This window comes from Camelus dromedarius, chromosome 2 (genome assembly GCF_036321535.1).
Source record: "Camelus dromedarius isolate mCamDro1 chromosome 2, mCamDro1.pat, whole genome shotgun sequence".
NCBI classification, from domain to species: Eukaryota; Metazoa; Chordata; class Mammalia; order Artiodactyla; family Camelidae; genus Camelus; species Camelus dromedarius.
The window spans coordinates 81422897-81444437 of record NC_087437.1 but is presented as its reverse complement, the minus strand read 5'-3'; the positions used below and the strand labels follow the sequence as shown (position 1 = coordinate 81444437).

General features: G+C 36.6%; 1 protein-coding gene and 1 pseudogene across 1 annotated transcript in view; both read left to right on the top strand.

Annotated features, from left to right (window-relative positions):
• The first annotated feature begins 1929 nt into the window (after nt 1-1929).
• The window catches only part of ADGRG7 (adhesion G protein-coupled receptor G7), a 62526-nt gene continuing 42914 nt past the window's right edge, over nt 1930-21541 (top strand). The window contains exon 1 of the mRNA XM_010978460.3: nt 1930-2044. Within this exon, the coding sequence (XP_010976762.1) occupies nt 1930-2044 (115 nt within the window). The remainder of the gene's footprint in view (nt 2045-21541) is intronic.
• Nucleotides 11012-11859, top strand: LOC105087725 (V-type proton ATPase subunit D-like; annotated as a pseudogene).

Here is a 21541-nt window from a genome sequence, read left to right as displayed (position 1 = left end):
GTGTCACCAAAATTTCCTTCACCACAGAGCTCCTGTTTAGAGAAATGAAGGCCCAAGCCTCATTTTGTCATGCAGTGGGCAAAAGTGTCTGTTCCACGGGGCTACTGTACATACTTACAAAGGAGATAAAGAGACGTAAAAAGTGCATAGCACAGGACTTGGTATTCTTTTTCTTACATTTATTATTTATTAAAAATGGTTCCCTTTGTTATTAAAGAAATAATAGATATATTTATTCTTATAATAATTGAAAAATAATAAATGCATAACGTGAAAGCTTCAAATCATAAAGGGGGGTAAAATGAAAAATACATTTCTCCACAGATCCCATAGTTTCTCAAAAGGAATTTTTAATGTGCACATTCTCTGTGCATATACATGTAGACATCTCAGAAACAGATATTTTTAAATGTATTCACAGTAAATGAGATAATGGATTCACTTTCATTTACTTTGTGCCTCTGCAACATTGCCGCTAAGTTTTTCCATTCTGGGGACACCAATATGTTTTTCTGAAACCCCTGGGTGAGGTAAAGGTTAGAACTTAATGTGCATGTTCCCTGAGCTTTACTTTGGTGAAGTGAGGGTTATAGAGAGTAGGGAAAAATATATAGTTGTTTGGGGGTTGAAAAAAGTAGGCTTAAATGTGTCCTCTTTTGTAAAACCTCTCCTCATCCACGAGGAACAGAACACTAATTGAGAAAGTAAATATTCTTTCTTTCTTCTTTCTCTTCCTTCCTTCCTTCCCTCCATCTTTCTTTCTTTCTTTTCTTTTTTCTTTCTCTCTTACCCTCTCTCTATCTCTCTCTCTCTTCCTTCCTTCGATGGAGAAGGGACAGAGAAGAACACGGGTCCCTGGGCAGGAGAGAGTCAGAACTGCAGCTACAGAGACACCAGCTGACAGTGACTCAGATGATGGATTCGTTTTCGAGAGGTGTTGTAACAAAGTGCTACAGCTGAGTGGCCTAAACAACAGAAATCTCTCTCACTGTTCTGGAGACCAAGTCCAAAATCAAGCCATTGGCAGCGTCCACTCCTTCTAGGGGCTAGGAGGGAAGGATCTGTTCCCATTCTTTTTTCTTAGCTTGTAGACGGCTGTCTTCTCCCTGTGTCTCTTCCCATCCTCCTCTTCCCTCTGTGTGTACATGTGCCCAAATTTCCTTTTACTATAAGAATACCAGTCATGTTGGATTAGGGACCACTCTGGTGACCTCGTTTTGACTTGATTATTTCTGTAATGACTGTCTCCACATAAGATCCTGTTCTGGGGTACCAGGGGTTAGGACTTCAACATACGAATTTTTAGGGAGACACAATTCAGCCCATAACGGATGGATTTTCATAACTGACCCTATGCCAGTAATGCTCACTCACCACTGTAGCTGTCAAAGTGAGGGCTCCTTACTGGACTCAGGTGTGGGTGTCACTGTTTGACCTCTCGTTGGAGCACCTGCTGGTCTACCTCTGCTAGAGCATCCTAACAAAACACAGGCAGCTGAGCCAGAGGTGACCACCAGGTTCACCATCTCCTTAATTTCTTCTCTGTTTTTTAAATTTTTTTGTTCACTTCCTCACTTGCTTGTCAGGACGCTTACACTTTGACCCTGGGAGCTATTCCCTCCCTTTCTCCTTTATTGCCCTGAGTTATCTTCCTTTCCCCGTAACTCCAATCACTTTTTTCACGTTCTCGTTCAGTAAAGAACGAGGAAATTGCAAGCAGAGTATGTGCCTTTTATTAGGTGATCTGAACTGCCTCCTGCCTTATTAACTTCCTGAATCCTAAAAAATAAGGACATCTGCCTGATAGAATCCTGAAAGAAGGAATTCTTTTTATTTTTTCAAATAGTTTCTGATTTAAATTCTTGGCTCAGGAAGAAAAGAAGCTGGTTGTTTTTCAACCCAGGAGTGGATTTGCGGTTTGGATTCCCTATGGCTTCCTGCCGTGCGTGTGACCTTAAGGCACTGGTGGCCATTGTGTGTGGGCTGCTGACCGCCATCGTTTTGGGACTGGCCATCTGGAGGACTGTGATCAGGATCCAGAGAGGTAATGTCGTCCTGCCAGTTTTAACTCAGAGCAAGAGAAGGCGCTGAGCCTCTGTCCCTGCCATCTGACACACCAGTACTGGCAAGTGACATGTCTAGGCTGCGGCTGCCCACGTTTTATGCAATATAGAAGATGAGGGTCAATTGATGGCTAGCATATGGTTGTGTGTACATGAATGTGTGTGTGTGTGTGTGTGTGAGTGTGAGAGAGCAGGGTGACAAATGACATGGCTGAATTGGCCTCTTCGTGCTCTTTTAACTCCTGACTAAATGAATAGCAGAGTAATAATTAAAATCATTAGTAACATCTGTTCATGTTTGTTTAGCTAAATCCAAGAAAGGAAATTAGTTATGGACATACACACACACACACACACACACACACACAAGTCCATGTACACATAGAACCAAACATGCTCAGAATGAAATTTCATTTCAAGAAGGTAGTTTAGGAATGTTTTCACTAGGATTGTAAATGAAACAATCTTATATTTTGCACACAAAGTTCCAACTTTTCAGCTGTAGAAAACGACTTGAAAGTTAAGATCATTTAGAAAACAATTTTCCTGGTTATTCAACAAGTATTTGCCAGTCACTTGCTGTCTGCTAGAGCTGACCCTGGGAAAGGGGGCATGAGGGCGGACGAATGGTGTGCAACATTGATATTACAGGAAAGTCCCCAGAAACTCATAACAGAGAGTTTCCACAACGTAATACTGGCTCCCTTGTTCCCTGAGGGGTTGGACATAAAGGACTTCAAAGCCTGGTGTGCCGAGCAATCCCTTTTGTAAAACACAGAGACAGTTCTAGTGAAACTGAGTAAATAAGGGTAAATAATGCCCATCAAGAAAGGGCAGGAGAGGTAACTGTGGAGGACAGAAGGTTGGGGGAACCAGCAGGAGCACGATGCAAGGCTGGGAAGATTCACTGTTGAAGACAAAAGAAGTCAAATATATTGGCTGCTGATGGAGTGGTAGCTGAGAATGGATCTGGGTATTTTTTTCCCTAAAGAAATACATGTAGAGAATACTGTATTAATAGGATTTAGAGAACTAGCAAAAGAAAATTTATCAGAACAAAAACAATGAAAATTAAAGTTGGGGAGAATGTGTTTTTGTTTATTTAAGGTTTGTAAAATAGTTTGAGGTTTAAAAAAAAACTATGAACTTCAAGTTTTACCCTGTTGAGGCTGCTAAATGTATAAGGCCTTATTTAAAGGTTATACTTTAAATATTTAAAGAAATATTCCTGTCTTCCCCCTCTCTTGCCTCTTTCTTTTCCTTAATGACATCTACTTTAAAGGGAAATTTGTGGTGACTTGTAAAGAACACAGGTACAATAGAACCATTGAAACAAGGATCAAAGTACAAAAACATTATAAGGAAGAGGACAAAGTAGGGGATAGAAAGTATAGCACAGGAAACCACATCCAATATCTTGTAATAACTTTTAATGAAAAAGAATACGAAAATGAATATATGTATAGATATATGCATGACTGGGACATTGTGCTGTACACCAGAAACTGACACATTGTAAATGACTATACTTCAATTTAAAAAAAGCATATGAAAGTCAAAGGCTAGAAGGAGTTGCTAAAAATAAATACAAAACATACCCTGTGCTTCCTGAGGACTAAGACCCAAAATGCCATGATAAAAAATAACGAAGAACCCATGGTTAACCATAACAGCATACCAGCTCCACAGAAAAGACAAACACTTCCTTGTTCTAAGTAAATTTTTTTCTGGTGGCTCTTTACATAAGGGAACATCCCTCGGTTTGGGGGTAAACCCAGCAGAAAAGGAGGGGGTTATTGCTGTCATTTAGAGAGAAAGTGAGTATTGAGTGCTGTTACTGTTTTGCCTTACACATTGTTTCAGATTTTGTCTTAGTTGGTAAATTCTGGTCCATCCCACTCCACTCTCGTCTGCCCCTTTCCATCCCATCTCATCCCATCTCATGTGTCTGCTGGAAAAAAAAAAAAAGCACAACTTGAGAGCTGTGTGTTAAGTTTAATTTGGGGCAAAATGAGGAGTACAGCCCAGGAGACAGCATCTCAGACAGCTCTAAGGCAGTGGGGAAAGCCAGTATATATATGACTTAAGTGAAGGGAGGGACGTGCAGTCAAGCACACATTTAGGCAGAGGCTCGCTGCTAGTCATGAGGAGCAGATATCACCATTAACAATTTCAGTGCTTTTCTAGATATGAGGAGATACAAGAATTTGGGCTCATAAAAATCTCCTGAAAATGTTACAGAAGGCAAGTTTTTGTTCTTGACACACCATGAGGCCAAGCAGACTGAAATGTCAGAGTTTGGAGCGGAGAAATGTTTATTGCAGGGCCGAGCAAGGAGGACGGGGTGGCTCATGCCCAAGAAAACCCCAAACTCCCCGAAGTGTTTCAGCAAAGCATATTTAAAGGCCAGGTAAGGAAGGGAAGTCACAGGGTAGTGATCAGCTGTGCAAAATTCTCAGCTTGGTTGATGTTGAGGTAACAGGGAAGTCAACACTATCAATCCATAGGCGCCAGAAGGTCTGGAGCTACTTGCTCTCTATCATCAAGTAGTTAACTTATTCCCTTTGGTAGTGGTTTTTAGCATCTGAAAAACTCAGGAAATATACATGAGATACTATTAGAAGAGAGGACATACAGCAGAGGTTATGGGGGAGAGGTCTGTCCCAGGAAGGCCCCACAGGGTCCTGCTCGGTTACAAAAATATCTATCTGAGGGCCTATTCTGCCAGTTTTCCCCAGAGCACGGAGTGCCTCATCCCTGATCTCCACCCTGGACTCCTGTCAGGATGTGTTGAAAGTCAGTGACTGCAGTGGCTTCTGACTTAATCCTTAAAGAGGCAGATGGCAGGTGCCAATTTTTAGTTGGCACATGTAAGTATTGAATAGTCTTGCTTTGCTTTCTTTGTCTGGGTATGGAGATGAATTGCTTTTAAATTTATTTGTTAAGGAGAGGGTCATGGATATCTCTGAGAAACTGATGAAAGCTATAAAAATATACATGAACACATACACATACAATTTGGGGTAAGTTAATTTTATCACATTCAAAATTTATTTTCAGTATAAATAATATGTTTATATTATTTATGATTAATATGTTTATATAAAAATTATGTCTTTCTCTTTTTTTATGAAAAAGTAATGGCCTCCCTGTAAAAAAATAGAAAAAATTTTAAATTCTGCTCTAAGTAACTTTCAATTTGAATCAAAGCTGCTATTGGTTGAGTATAGAATGAACATTAATGTGGCTGTATGCTATTTGTGTATTTCATTATTATAAAATGTACAATTGAGGGGTTTTTTGTTTTGTTTTTATCGTATCCTAGGTACTATGCTAAAAACTTCACGCGTCTTATCTCATTTAATCCTGACAACCACCTTTGAGGTAGTTACTATTATACCCATGTTATAGATACTTGGCTTTCATTTTACTCAATCGCAGTACTCCCTCAAGAGCCAACATGATATAAATCAAACTCATCTGACTCTTTCTGGAGGACAGGTGGTATTTTGGGGTTGAAAAAAAGTCCAGAGAAGTGTTTTCAGGATGGAAGAAGTTGGGTTTTAGGCAGCTGTAGCGTTATTTAGTCTTAATCCTGCTATTGTAAATCTCTCTTCCGCTCCTTTATCAATTTCCTGTCTTATGCCCTCTTATAATCACTTGCTAAATCAAGAAAAATAATTCCTATGAAAGGGAAGTGTTTTTGTTTCTGTTTTTGGAAGAGATTTTGTTGTGTAATTGGCTGAGGGGCGTGAATTATTTTAACATCAGAATTACTGGTGTTTAAGTTGCTGGTCTAATTTTTAAAGTCATTTTCTTAACTAAAGAGGCTAGAACATTGGCTTATGGGATTTTTCCTTGATTTCCAGGTATTAAATATTTTTAGTTGGAATTCTGAATACAACCCCATGTTGGGGGACACAGCTGGGCTGGTGACGCAGGTTGGTAAAAAGAATTTACCAAAGGCAAGGGAAAGTTTAAGAACAAAGGAATGTTTAATAGGTTTGCTGCTACAGGCAACAGCAGGCCACATAGGCAAGAGTTTCATGCGTGTCCACCAAGTGTGAACGTACAGGGTCTTTTATTGAGGAAGGGGCTTTGAACCCAAAGGAATAGGGGAACAGACTTCTGACTGGCTATAAATGAGGTAAGGGGCTTTGACATGTGGAGGATAGTGGATTTATGACTCCAGTAAGATGGAGACATGGACTAACACAAGCAAGGCAGTGGAATTTATGATTCTGATAAGGAGGAGACATGGGTTGAGACAAGTCAGCCTGAGCTATGGGGAGGCTAGTTATTTCAGGGCTGTCGATTTGCTAAGGCAAACACCTGCCAGGAGTTTATCTCCCAAAGAGGAGCAGGCAGTTGCCTAAGGGCTGGAAGGCTGGGGATCACAGGGCCTCCACACGCACCAGTTGGCACTACACCCCATCCGTGGTCCTTGGTAATGTTGCTGGTGGATGTAACCAGTGTCCAGGTTCTTGTCCCGCCCCAGAAAGAATTCAGAGATGGGACATGTAGGTTAAGAAAGTGAAGTGGGGATATATTAAGGAATAGTTGTTACACTCTCAAGGGGAGAGCGAGCAGGCTCAGGTGAGCAGCTGCCCTGAGTTTCTTTGGTAAGCTGGTTATATAGGCTGTAAACATGAATAGGTGGAATTTTCATTGTGGAGGGAAGGGTTTGGGGTCGTGCTCCCTGATTTTCACCCTAACTCCACCTTCCCCAAGGAAGGAGGGATTTTTGTCCTTATTTAGTCTGGATCAGAAGTGTCATGGCATCAGTGTATGACGGGTACTTCTAATCTGCAGGGCTAGTTTTATTGAAATGAGGGCATAATGAGCAGAAGGTTACATTCAGACACTATAGATTCCTAACGTTTTCCACATTTCTTGGTTGGCCTCCAGGCTACTCATCACCCCCAAAAGTGTGACCACTTAGCCCAGAGGTTCCTGCTTTTCTTTTTCTATCTAAGGACCTGGTGCTTACATGGTGTGTGGTTTCCTGCTTTTGGCCCATGCTCCTCCTTTCTGCCCAAATCCTGCCATTTGGCCTGCGTTCCCCCTTCTCTGCTCATATCTAGTTATCTGCCTGCTCTAACAGTAACATATGTTACTGAAGAACATTTGTGTGAAACATGGTGATGAAGAGTGTGTACGTGAGAGTTGGGGAAAAAAACTACATGAGTAAGAGAGGAGAAAGCTATGAAGCCTCATTCAAATCCCAATGCTTCTGCTACTTACTGAGTAAACTTGACCGAATTACTCAAAATTTTTGTGCTTCAGTTTTCCTATTGTGGGAGTAATACTAAACCCTGCCTTATCAGGCTATTATGAGAATTAAATAGTTAATACATTTACAGGTTTAGGATGATTTCTGGTACTCTGCAACCACTCAATAAATGTTTGCTAGTATTTTTAATTTAAGAATTTTTAGGTAATTTAGCACACAGTTTGCTCCACTCCCTGATTTACACCCCAAAAGGATAGCACTGACCTAGAATGGACCTTTGGATCGAAACTCAACTTATCAAATTGAAGGTCTACAATAGGTTTAATCATTAAGTTCAGCTGACTAGCTCAAAACAGAAAAAGAAACAGTTCTAAGAACTGTCATATCTTCCTGCATCTATTTTTCAATGTTTTTACTTTACTAGACCATTGGGGAAACTTTTATTAAAACAGTTAACTGGTTTATCAGAATATGTAAACAGGTAGTTAATACTGAACAACCTTTACCTTAAGTAAAGACTATGTATTTCATTGAAAATTTTTAGGTAATTTTCTTCCCACAAGGGAATAAACTTACATAAACACTGTCCTCTCATTTAAGAGTGAACTTTATCTTCACCCAAATATGTCAAATTCCTGGCCTGGGACAAATGACAGTTGCCTGGATTTTTAAAGCCCTGGAGACTCTGAGCCAGACATGTCTTTGAGTAAGGAAAGGTATTTTTATTCTCCCACTCAATCAAACTAGAATTTTCAAAATAGATTCTAATTTTGTCTAGTTTGGGAGAAGAAATGCAATTCATGTTTTCCATTTGGAATTTTTAATATTTTATGCTACTTTTTCAAGCAACAGGAAGTGTGAGTGTCATATACGTCCTGCATTTAATGTTCCATGATGTATAGGAAAGATGTTAAAATAGGGCTAGTATTTATGGAAATATTACTTGTTACAATTTAAAAGAATGTGAGGAAATATTATTATCATCACATTGGTGTTGTAAAAGAAAAATACTGCTATTAAATGTGTTCCAGCATACGGATCCTCAGGTAAAATGACGCTGATGCTCACTCTCCTGTTACCCCTGTGGTGAAGGTGGCCACAGCGAGAAGGACCAGGAGCCCCTGATCACTAACCAAGAGACCTGAATTCTAGTCCCCACTCAGCTACCAAGCAATTATTCATCTGCAAAGTGTTACTCTTTACGGAGAATGTACTCTCTACATATTCTTTATGTAGAATGAGGAAGCTGGGCTAATGAACAGCTGTTCTCAGTTTGGTGAGTCCATAATTCTAAGAAAGTAGTTCTAGGATATAAACAAGCCACTTAATCTTTCTGGGTGTGACTTTCTTTTTTGAAAATTTATTTATTTTTTAAATTCAAGTATAGTCAGTTTACAATGTTGTATCAATAATCGGTGTGCAGCATAATGCTTCAGTCATACATATACATATATATATTTGTTTTCATGTTCTTTTTCATTATAGGTTACTACAAGATATTGAATATAGTTTCCTGTGCTATACAGAAAAACTTGTTGTTTATATATTTAATATATAGTAGTTAGTATGTACAAATCTTGAACTCCCAATTTACCCCTTCCCAACCCCTTCCCCCCTGGTAACCATGAGTTTGTTTTCTATGTCTCTGAGTCTGTTTCTGTTTTGTAAATAAGTTCATTTGTGTCTTTTTTTTCCTTTTAAGATGCCACATATAAGTGATATCATGTGGTATTTTTCTTTCTCTTTCTGGCTTACTTCACTTAGAATGACGATCTCCAGGTCCATTCATGTTGCTGCAAAAGGCACTATTTTATTCTTTTTTTATGGCTGAGTAGTATTCCATTGTATAAATATGCTAAAATTTCTTTATCCAGTCATCTGTGGGTGTGATTTTCTTTACTTAAAACACAGTGGCTTAAAAATACTAATACTACTTTTGCTATATTTTGTGGGTAATTCAGGTATTTCAGAGGATAGGGCCCTGAACTGGGGAGCACAAGGTGTTAAAATGTGATTATAACTGAGAAGTGGACAGTCGAGCCTGGGCTTGATGTTCTCAAACAAAATGTAAGTGGCAAATAAGCCAGACAGCAAATATTTGTCAGGTACTTTCTATGCATCTGGCATTGTGCTAGGACCTGGAGATAGGAGCTGTAGCCCTTCTCTAAAGGAAGTCAGAATACTCAGTAAGTATAAGATGTGATTCTTGAGTAATGGCAAAAAGGCAGACTTGCGTAGACATGGATAGATGTCTTTCCTGTTTATAAACATAAACATATATAAACAAATTATGAATAAAATGTAAAAATAATTCAAAAATATAGCAGGCTTTCTGTCTTGAAGGGAAATTCCAGGTGTTATAAACAAAGAGAAAATCAATACCCTAAAGGTGGGCAGACATTGGCATAAGCCCTAGAGTCTGGGGGCTGTGGCTTCAAGGCACACATGGTCATAGGAAGCATGACTTCCATCCTGTGTGAAGTGGAAAAGCTGGACCAGAACCACAGGGATAAACCCTGAAGCCTTAAAAAGTTGCTTCAACCATGAAAAGGAGATTAGAAAAGTTCTGCTCACTAACCCAGAGAAGCATTAAATAGCTCTATCATCTGTTCAGGGACAAGAGTAGGAAAAGAAAAAAAAAAGTCATTACGAGTAATTGAAACCCCAGGCTACAGAATCTGCACTTGTCTTACCTTCAGTGCAGAAAGCCCCAGTGAGACATTATCCTGAAACTAGGTTGACAACTACTGATGGTACCCCAAGATCAGAACAGAAGTCATCACGACATTTTCTTTGGAAATATTGTCACAAATAGAATCCATAAAACTCTCATGGAAGAACAATAAATAAGATAAAGGTGAATTTACAGTCCAAAATTACAAATGAACCACGATGGAGAGACATGAAATGCAGCCAACAGGATTAACCCTTCCTGAACTGTATATAACAAAACCATCTGAAAGAGAATATAAAATATTTTAAAAATGGTTTAAAAGTTAAAAATACAGAAGGAAAATCACAATAAAAGAAAAAGTACTTTTAAAAAGATAGAATTTGAAAAAGAACCAAATAGTACTTCTTTAATGAAAAATAAAGTGATAATAATAAAAAAAATTAATGAGTAGATTTAAAAGGTTAGAAATTATTAAAGAGAGAACTAGGGAGATGGAAGAAAATCTGAAGAAATTACCTATACTGCAATAGAGCAATATAAAGAATTGTTAACTAAGAAATAAGACTAGGAAACTTGATGTATATAAGGCTAAATTTCAACAGGATCCCCCAGAAATTCCAGATAACAGAGAATATGGGAGAGACAAAATTGGAACAAGTAAGAATTTTCTTTGAAGAGTGACTGAATTTGAAGCAAGGAAAACAAAAACAAATCCATATCGCGGTAAAACTGCAGAGCATCAGGTAAAAAAAAACCTTAAAAAATGAATAACAATTAGACACAACCAGCTGATTCTGGTAAAGAAAGACTCTGTGGCTGGGGTTGCTGCAGCCACGATTGCCCAGTGAGGACCTGAGCCGAACAGTCATCGTCAGAATGTTGAGCAAAGACTGAAACTGAAATCTTTCCCAGGCGAATGGCCCAGACTATTGTGAAAGATCAGTTAAAAGGAGACAGACAGGTCGAAACCCCCTGAAGATAAAATCTGATGTGTTAGCTCTTCGATTTTGACAGATCCTTAAGAAGATAACAGAGACTCAAATGTTGCTGGGTGCAGTGATGATAGAAGCTGTCTTTTCCCTTGCTGAAGCCAAGTTCACAGTAGGAGACTTCAGCATCACAGTTATCCAACATGTAAATAAAGCCCAAGTGAAGATTAGAGCAAAGAAAGAAAATGTAGCATTGTTACTTTGCCTGTATTTGAACATTACCATGAAGGACTTGGCAGTTATGAACTGACTGGTTTAGCCAGAGGTGGCACACAGTTGGATAAATTGAAGAGGAATTATGCCAAAGAAGTGGATCTACTGGTGGAACTATCTTTGCAACAGACATCCTTTATTACTATGGATGAAGCTATTAAGATAACCAGCAGGTGTGTAAATGCCATTGACCATGTCATCATTCCCCGGACTGAACATACCCTTGCTTATATCATCACAAAGCTGGATGGGAGAGAGTGAGAAGAGTTCTACAGGTTAAAGAAAATACAAGAGAAGGAAAAGATTCTCAAGGAAAAGTCTGAGAAGGGCTTGGAGCAACGGAGGGCAGCTGGAGAGTGATGGAGCCTGCTAATCTTCTGGCTGAAGAGAAGGATGAGGATCTACTATTTGAATAAGCTTTCCAACTGTGGTTCTTTCAGAAGCCCTAACACAGCACCATTTTAATTCACAGTATGTAGGTTTGGTATGTGTGGCTTAAGAATTTCACTGGTTGTAAAATTTCCCTGAATATCTGTTTATGGGTTTATCTTTGCAGAATCATTATTCAGCAACTAGTGAGATTTGGAGAACCTGCCCAGGAACTTGTAGAATTTATTCTGCAGAAGTGTCACTCTACTCCATTTATATGTGTGTTACAAGTGATCTTCTTACTAAGCATATTAAGAAATTCCCCTTAGAACTGACTGTATTTCAATTAAAAAAAAAAAAAAGAGAAATTCCCCTTAGGAAACAGCAGTGGTCCCAGGCCTTATTCCTACCCAGTTGCTCACCCTGGCAGTGTTATCTGAGATTGCTGCAGCTATCCTTGTGTTAGTTACTATGGTACTTCTCAAGCTTTATGAAAACCTTCACTTATTTCTTCCTGGAATGACAGGTCCCTGTCCTGTCTGTCTTGGGAACAGTTCTGCCAATTCAAATGTGACTATCGCATAAACAGTAAAGTGATTTAAAAATGAAAAAAATGAATAACAATTAGACAAGAAAAATTAATCAGCAACAACAAATTATAGAAAACAGTGGGATAATATTCTCAAAGTGACGCCAACCCAGAATCCCATACCTTATGAGACTGACAATCAAGGGTAAGGGTAAAATAAAAGCATTTTCAGGTAAACTTTGGGGAATCTATCATTCACAGACCCTAACTGAAAGAATGATGAAATCATCTGCTTCAGAAAGCAAGAAATTGAACCTAGAAGGAACAAATCCATCATGGCAAGCGAAGAAACTGACAACTTTTTGCTAGATCTAAATAACCATTGATTGTTTTCTATATCTTAAAAGACTAGTATTACAGGGGATTTAAAAACTAGGTGGTTACTAAAATACAGCTGGCCCTCCATATCTGCAGGTTTGCATCCACAGATAAAGGGAGGTCTGAACATACTATGTCACTTTATATATATAAAGTAACTTTGAGCGTTCGTGGATTTTGTGTTCATGAGGGTCCTGAAACCAGTCAATCCCCTGCTGATACTGAGGAACATCTGTACTAGAAAACAATGAAATAGAGAAAATAAATAATACCACTGAAAGCAGAAAAGTGAGCGGGGATGGGTGGAAAAATAAGATAAAAATAACAAACACAATAAATTTAGGTACTTTAAACTCACCTGTTTAAGCAAAGATATTGTCATAGATGTCATTGAAGCCAACCAACATGTAGCTTGTGCTGTTTATGAGACAGTGAACATTTAAAGACACATAAAAGGTGAATAGAAAATGATGATAAAATCAACCCTAGGCAAATACTGTCCAACCCAAAAGAAAGCTGGGTTAGCAATATTAATATCAGAAAAAATAGACTCTAAGACAAAAAATATTATGAAGAATAAAAGTTTTACTACTCAGAGACAGAAGAAGTAATCCAACACAGGAAGGATCAATGATTCTGTGCCTATATGCATCACATAAACACAGACTCAAAATATATAAAGCAAAATGGCAAAATTATACAGATAAATACACAAATTTACAATTGGGGAACTTGAGTCTAATGCTTTCCTGTGAGAAACTGATAGATCAAGCAGAGAAAATCAATAAGGATTCAGAAACTTGAAAAACGTATCTAACGAACTGGATACTATTAGTGGATTTGTATATTTGAATTGCCACAATCAATGGTGAATATATATTATTTTCAGAAGAAAGTCTTGGTGAGTCCCAAAGAACCAGTTCCAGAGATGATGTTCTCTGACTACAATACGATACAATAAGAATGCACTGAATAAAAAGCCAAGAAAATTCCAGTACATGTAGAAAAAAAAAACATTTTAAATAATTCAAAAAAAAAATTACAAAATACTTAAAAAGTCAAAAGATGAAAGTAAAAAAAAAAAAAAAAGAAAAATGAGGCAATAGCTGAGAATTTAAAAAAATTTTAAAAAGCCAGTGGAAGCTCTCTATATCACGACTTCTGGGCATAGCTAAAAATATAGTTAGAATGAGATTTATGATGTTAGGTATATATTAAAAAGCCCAACAGAATGAAAATTAGTGATCTAAGCATTCTAACTTAAAAAGTTAAAAAAAGAGCCAGTTTGAAGGAAGTATGTTTTGCAGTCATGAACATAAATGTTTGGCAGTAATGAAAATAAGACTAAATCAATTGCGATATAAATCCAGGAAACAAGAGCAGAGGTCAACAAAACCAAAGGCTAGTTTTTTGAGAAGATGAATTTAAATAGATAAATTCACGGCGAGATACGTCAAGACAAAAAAAGGCATGTTGAAACCATATGCATAAAAATAAAGGGGCCACGACACAGAGAAGTGTGAGGCCAGGCGGCCACGCCCACCCAGGTCCTCCCAGGCCAGCCCACGCTCTTCCATCCGGGTCCTCAGACCCCTGCTCGGCTTCCCAGGTCTGTGCCTGCGTCTCCCCAGTCATCCTCAAAGGGGTCGGCCGCACTGCCTGTGCCTCCCTGACCGCGACGGGTGGCTGTTCACAGGCCTGTTCAGAGGCGGTGTGAAAAGAGCTGGGGGGTGTGGGCTGGGGCGTCGGCGTGCGTGAGCGCAAGGTCCCCCAAGTGCGGGCCAAGACGGAGAGGGAAGCTGCAGCCCGGATCTGCTCGCCACATTCTGACGTGGGGCTCCAAGGGATCCACAATTTCTGAATTCAGACCTGGACTTCCAGGTCCTGACGAAGGTATGTTTATCGTGGCATTAAAATCGAGTTTTACGTTTACTTTTTTGTTTTTCTTTTTTGGGGGGCGGGGGAGGGGGGTCCCTGATTTTTTTAAAAAGTATTTTCATTTATTGGAGGTACAGGGGGTTGAACCCAGGACCTTCTGCATGCTAAGCACTGCTCTACCCCCTCCAACCTGCTTACTTTATTATATACATGGTATGTAGGTCTTCATTGTACTTTGTCTCAGTCCCCGCATATGGCTGTGTTGTTGGTTAAAATACAAATTAATATAACCCCTGTGGGGCAAAATGACAAGTGTGTGCTCTCTGGCTCAGAAATTACATTTCTGGAAATTTATACTAGAGATGAATTTGTACATTTGCAAAATACACAATGCAATTTTGAAGCAACAATTGAAAACAACACAAGTGTCATCAATAAGAGGTTAGTTTGTTAAATTAGGGCACAGTCATGCAACGGAATATAATGCAGCTGTAAAAGAAGATGTGAAAGTTCTCTATGAACGATTTTGAAAGGATTTTGGATATTCATTATGTGCAAGGGTAAGCTACAGAAAAGAGGGAGAAAATAAGACTAGATTCACATTTGCTTGCAGAAGAAAGATTAGAGAAAATGAATAGAAATTATTATTTGTGTATAGAAAGGAATTCAAAGGATTTCAGCTCTTTTTGCAAAGTTTTATTGCTCATTAAAAAAATCTGAAGCAAATCTGAGATAAAGTTACTATTAAAATTGGATTTTGGGTAGTTGGAGATGTTTTATTGTTTTCTGTACTTTGTGCATTTGAAGTCTTATAATTTAAAAATATTTGCATATTTCTTTGGTTACATAGAAAAGTCTGTCACATAGCAATTACAATTAAATTTCTCTTGCTAGATTGTAAGCTCTTTGAAATCAGGATCCATATCTTATATTTCTTAACTGTTAGACTATTTTTAGAGCAGTTTAGGTTTACAGAAAAATTAGCAGAAAGTACAGAGTTCTTAGTTACTCCCTCTCTCATCACTCCTCCCCCTCCAGTTTCTCTCACCATTAATATTTTGCATTAGTGTGTTGCTTTTGTTACGAGGATGAACCAATGTTGATACATTTTTATTAATTAAATAGTTGATCGGATTCAGTCTTATTCACTGTTACAGTATCATGCAGACTAGTTCAGTGCCCTAAAAATCCACTGTGCGTCACATAGTCATTCCTCCCTTCTCCAACCCCTGATGTTTTTACAATCTCTATAGATTTGCCTTTTCCAGAATAACATCTGGAATCATATAGGATTTAACCTTTTCTGACTGGCTCATTTCGCTTAGTTAAATGTATTTAAGATTCATCTATATCTTTGGGGGGCATCATAGTAACATTTCTTTTTATGACAATAATATTCCATTGTATGGATACACTACAGGGTTGTTTTTTTTTTTTTTTAATCCATTCCCCTATTGAAGGACATCTTGTTTGCTTCTAGGTTTTGGTGATTGTATATATAGCTGCTATAAACATTCACATTCAGCATTTTGTTTTCATTTATTTGGGTAGTTACTTGGGAGCACAATTGCTGAATTGCATGGTAGAACTGTGTGTTGCTTTGTAAGAAACTGCCTGTGCCATTTTGCATTCCCATCAGCAAAGAATGAGAGTTCCTGTTGCTCCACATCCTGGCCAGCATTTGGTGTTGACAATGTTTTGGATTTTAGTATGGAATTAGAATCAGAAAATATGTTATCTCATTGTTGATTACATTTGCAATTCTCTAGTGGCATGTGATGTTGAACATCTTTTCATATGCTTATTTACCATTTGTATATCTTCTTTGGAGAGATGTCTGTTCGTATGCTTTGCCCACTTTTTAATTGGGCTGGTGTTTTCTTATTGTTGGGTCTTTAAGAGTTCTTTGTGTATTTTGGATACCAGTCCTTTGTCAGATATGTGATTTAGAAATATTTTCTCCCTATTTACATTTGAGAGAATGGGCCATAGAAGGTATCTTTTGAACTACCTCACAGACCTGTCCATATTTTCTAAGGGGAAGAAAGCAATAATTGTCTACATGTTTTTTCTAGAAAGATTTTCTCTCATTCTGTGGCTTCTCTTTACATTCTCTTAACAACGTCTTTTGCAGAGCAGAAGTTTTTCATTTTAATGAAGTCCAAACTATCAGTTCCTTCATGAATTGTGCTTTTGGTGTTCTATCTAAAAAGTTATCATCAAACCCAAGGTCACCTAGATTTTCTCCTGTGTTATCTTCTAGAAGTTTGATAGTTTTGCATTTTACATTTAGATCTATGACCCACTTTGAGTTTTTTTGTGAAAGCTGTAAGTCTGAATCTGGACTTTCTTTTTTTACATGTAGTTGTCTAATTTTTCCAGCAACGTTTATTGAAAAGACAGTCCTTTCTCCATTGAACTGCCCTTGCTCATTTGTCAAAGATCAATTGACCATATCTGTGTGGTGTGTTTATAGACTGTTCTGTTCTATTGATCTATTTGTTTCTTCTTTTGCCAATAGCATACTGTGTTGATTACTATAGCTTTTAGGGTGTCTTGAAATCACATATTGTCAGAACTTCAGCTTTGTTCTTCTTTAATTGTGTTGGCTATTCTGGAACTTTTGCATGTCCATATAAACTTTACAATCATTTTGTTGTTGTCCACAAAATCATTTGCTGGAATTTTGATTGGAATTGCATTGAATCTATAGATCAAGTTGTGAAAAATTGATAATCTAAACAATAGTTAGTCTTCCTATCTGTGAGCATGGAATATCTCTCCATTTATGTAGAGCTTCTTTGATTTCTTTTATTGGAAGTTTGTAATTTTCTTCATATAGATTATATACATATCTGTTAGATTTATACTTATGTATGTCTTTCTTTTTCTTTTCTTTTTTTTTCGTGTGTGCTCATGTAAATGGTACTGTGTTTTAAGATATAAATCCAGTAGCTCATTGCTAGTATATAGGGAAGCAGTGTACTTTTGCATATTGATCATGTATGTCAAAATCATGCTATATTTACTTACTAGTTCCAAGAGGTTTTTGAGTTGTTGCTGTTTTTGTGTTTGTTTTTATTTTTTGGTGTGTGTGTGTGTGAAAATCTTTGGGATTTTCTGCGTAGACAATCATGAATGAAGACTTTAATTTTTTTCCCTCCCAAACTGAGTATCTTTTTGTTTTTCGTACCTTATTGCATAAGTTGATGCAGTATAATGTTGAGTAGGAGTGGTGAGAAGAGACATTTTTGCCATGTTCTCAATCTTAGAGGAAAGCATCTAAGTTCTCAACATTAATATGAGGTTGGCTGTAAGTTTTATGTAGATATTCTGTAACAAGTTGATGTGGTTTCTCTATATCCCTTCTTTGCTAAGGGGCTTTTTTTTTTAATCATGAATTTGGGTTGGATTTTGTTAAAGGCTTTTTCTGTGTCTATTGATATGATCATGTGGTTTTTTCTTCATTAGCCTGTTGATCTAATGAATTACATTAGTTGATTTTCCAGTGTTGAAACAGACTTGCATAACTGGGATAAGTCCCAATTCATCATGGTGTATAATTCTTTGTATACACTGTTGGATTCAAGTTGATAAATTTTGCATGTATTTTGAGGATTTTTGCATTTATATTCATGAGAGATATTGATATATAATTTTCCTTTCTTGTAATGGCTTTGTCTGATTTTGGTATTAGAGTAATGCCAGCCTCATAAAATGAGCTAGGAAGTGCTACTTCTGCTTCTGTTTTCTGGAAGAGGGTACAAGATTGATATCATTTCTTTCTTAAATGTTTGATAGAATTCACCAACGAACCCATCTGGACCTAGTGCTTTCTGTTTTGAAAGGTTATTAATTATTGAGTTGGTTTCTTTATCAATATAAACCTATTCAGATGACATTTTTCTCCTTGTATGAGTTTGGTAGATTGTGTCCTTAAAGAAATTGGTCCATTTCATACAGGTGATCAAATTTGTGGGCATATGCCTATTAACAATATTCCTTTATTATTCTTTTCATGGGATCAGTAGTGATGACCCTTCTTTCATATATAATATTAGCAATTTGTGCCTTCTCTCTTTTTCATGGTTAGACTGGCTAGAGATATATCAATTTTAGTGGTCTTTTCAAGTAACTAGCTTTTAGTTCCATTACTTTTCTCTATTAATTTTGTCTTTCCAACTTCATTGATTTCTGCCCTGATTTTAAAAGATTATTTGTATTCTTACTTTTCCTTCAGACTTAATTTGATCTTCTTTCTAGTTTCCTAAGGTGGAACCTTAGATGGTTTATCTTAGATCTTTCTTCTTTTCTTTTTTAACATTTTTTATTGAGTTACAGTCATTTTACAATGTTGTGACCTTTCCTCTTTCCTAATTCATGCATTGAATGCTATGAATTTCCCTTTAAGCATTTCTTTCACTGTATCTCACTTTAATTTTCATTTAATAAAAAATATTTTAAAATTTCTCTTGAGACGTCTTTAACCCACATGTCATTTAGAAGTGTATTGTTTAATCTACAGATACTTGGAGATAATCCAGTTATCTTTCTGTTATTGATTTCTACTTTAATTTCATTTTGGTTAGAGAGAATACTTTGTATGATTTCTGTCATTTTACGTTTGTGAAGATGTATTTTATGGCCCAGAATGTAGTTTATCTTGGTAAATACTCCATGTGAGCTTGAGAAGAATGTGTATTATGATACCTTTGGGTGAAATGTACTACAAATGTCAATTAGATGTAGTTGATTCATGGTGCTGTTCAGTTCAACTACATCCTTACTAATTTTCTGGTTGCTCAATCTGTCAGTTATTAATAGAGGGGTGTTTAAGTCTCCAACTACAGTAGAAGACTTGTCTATTTTTTCTTGCAGTTCTATCAGTTTTTGCCTCACTTATTTTGACACTCTATTGTTAGACACATACATAGTAAGGATGGTTAGTTCTTCTTGGAGAATTGGCCCCTTTAATATTATATAATGTTCCTTTTTATTCTTCATAATTTTCCTTGCTCTAATGTCTGCTTTGAATATGAAAACGAATATATGTATGTATATGCATGACTGAGACATTGTGCTGTACACCAGAAATCGACACATTGTAATTGACTGTACTTCAGTTAAAAAAGTCTGCTTTGTCTGAAATTAACATAGTTTCTCCAACTTTCTCTTGGTTAGTATTGGTATGATACATCTTTCTCCATAACTTTACTTTTAATCTATTAGTTTCTTTTCATTTAAAGTGGGCTTCTTATAGACAATATATAGTTGGGTCTTATTTTTTATCTGACCTTATAGTCTATGTCTTATAATTGGTATATTTCTATCATTTCCATTTAAAGTGGTTATTGATATATTGAATTAATAACTACCATATTTGTAACTGTTTTAATTGTTCTTTTCTTTGTTTCTTCCATTGCCATTATCTTTTTCTGCCTTTTATAGTTTTAATTGAGCATTTTATATGATTCCATTTCTCTCCTTTCGTAATACCATTTATTCTTAAAAGAATTTAGTGTTTGCCCTAGAATTTGAAGTCAGTGTACATTTACAATTAATCTGAGTTCACTTTCTAATAACAACATATGACCTAATGAGTAATGCCAGTACCTTGTAACAGGGTATTCCCAATTCCTCCTTCTCTTTCTTTGTAACATTTTTTGGTGGTTCATTTCATTTATCTGCAAGCTATAATTTTCTCATACATCATTGCTACTATTATTTTGAACACATTGTTATCTGTTAGATAAATTAAGAGTAAAAAAACTATAAGATTTTATTTTACCTTCATTTATTCCTTCGCTAGTGCTCTTCTTTTCTTATGTAAATCCAAGTTTCTGACCTATATCATTTCCTTCTTTCTGAATAACTTCCTTTAACAATTCTTACAAGGCAGATCTACTGGTGACAAACTCCCTCAATTTTTATTTGAGACTTTCATATGTACATGGTATATATTTCCACTAATTAGAGCTTTTAAAAATTTCTATCAGTAATGAGATCTTGCACATATTTTGTTAAATTTATTTCCAAAAATTTTATGACTTTTAAGCTAATTTAAATGGAAATGATTGAGCAATTTTATTTTCCATTTTTTAATGCTGGTGTGTGGAAATGAATATAATTTTGTTTATTTTGTATCATGCAGCCTTACTAAATTTATTTATTAATTCTAGTAGCTTTTTGGAGACACCTAAGGTTTTCTATGTATTTGATGTTGTCATCTGCAATAAAAGATAGTTCTATTTCTTCCTTTTTTAACTTTATGCTCTTTATTTCTCTTTCTTGCCTATAGCACTGGTGAGCATCTTCAGTACAATGTTGAATAAAAGTGGTTATAGCAGTTATTTTTTCCTTGTTTTTATTCATATATATATATTTATTGAAGTATAGTTGATTTACAATGTTATGTTAGTTTCAGAAGTACAGCATAGTGATTCAGTTAATATGCATATATGTCCTTTTTCATTACAGGTTATTACAAGCTATTGAATATAGTTCACTGTGCTAGACAGTAGGATCTTGCTGTTTATCTATTTTTTATATAGTAGTTTGTATCTGCTAATGCCAAACTCCCAATTTATCCCCAACCCCATGTTCCCCTTTGGTAACCATAAATTTGGTTACAGCAGTTATATTAAACTCTTCTCTGTCAGTCTCAATGGGGGAAAGCATTCAATAGTACACTATTAAGTATGATGTTAGTGGTAGATTCCTTATAGATGATTTTTATGTCCCTTTTGTTCCTTGTTTGCTGAGAGTTTAAAAAATACAGCAGGTGATGTTTGCCCCCCTTTATTGAAATGTTTTTTGAATTTATGATTATTGAAATGATCATATGGTCTTTACCCTTTATTCTGTCATATGATGAATTAAATGAATTGACTTTCTATTGTTAAACCTACTTTGTGATCCTGGGATAAATCTCACTTGGTCATGATGAATTGTCAGTATTGTATATTGCTGGATTTGATTTGCTACTATTTCAAAAATATTTTTGCATCTGTGTATATGAGGTTTATTGGTCTGTAATTTTCTTTTCTTGTAATGTTTTTGTCAGAGTGTGGTATCAGGGTTACCTTGGCACTGTGAAATCATTTGGAAAGTTTCTCCCTTTCTCTGTTTTCTGAAAGAGTTTTTAAAAGATTGGTAGTATTTCTTCCCTGGTTCATCAGTTAAACTGTCTGGGCCGGGAGCTGGTTGCTTTTAGGA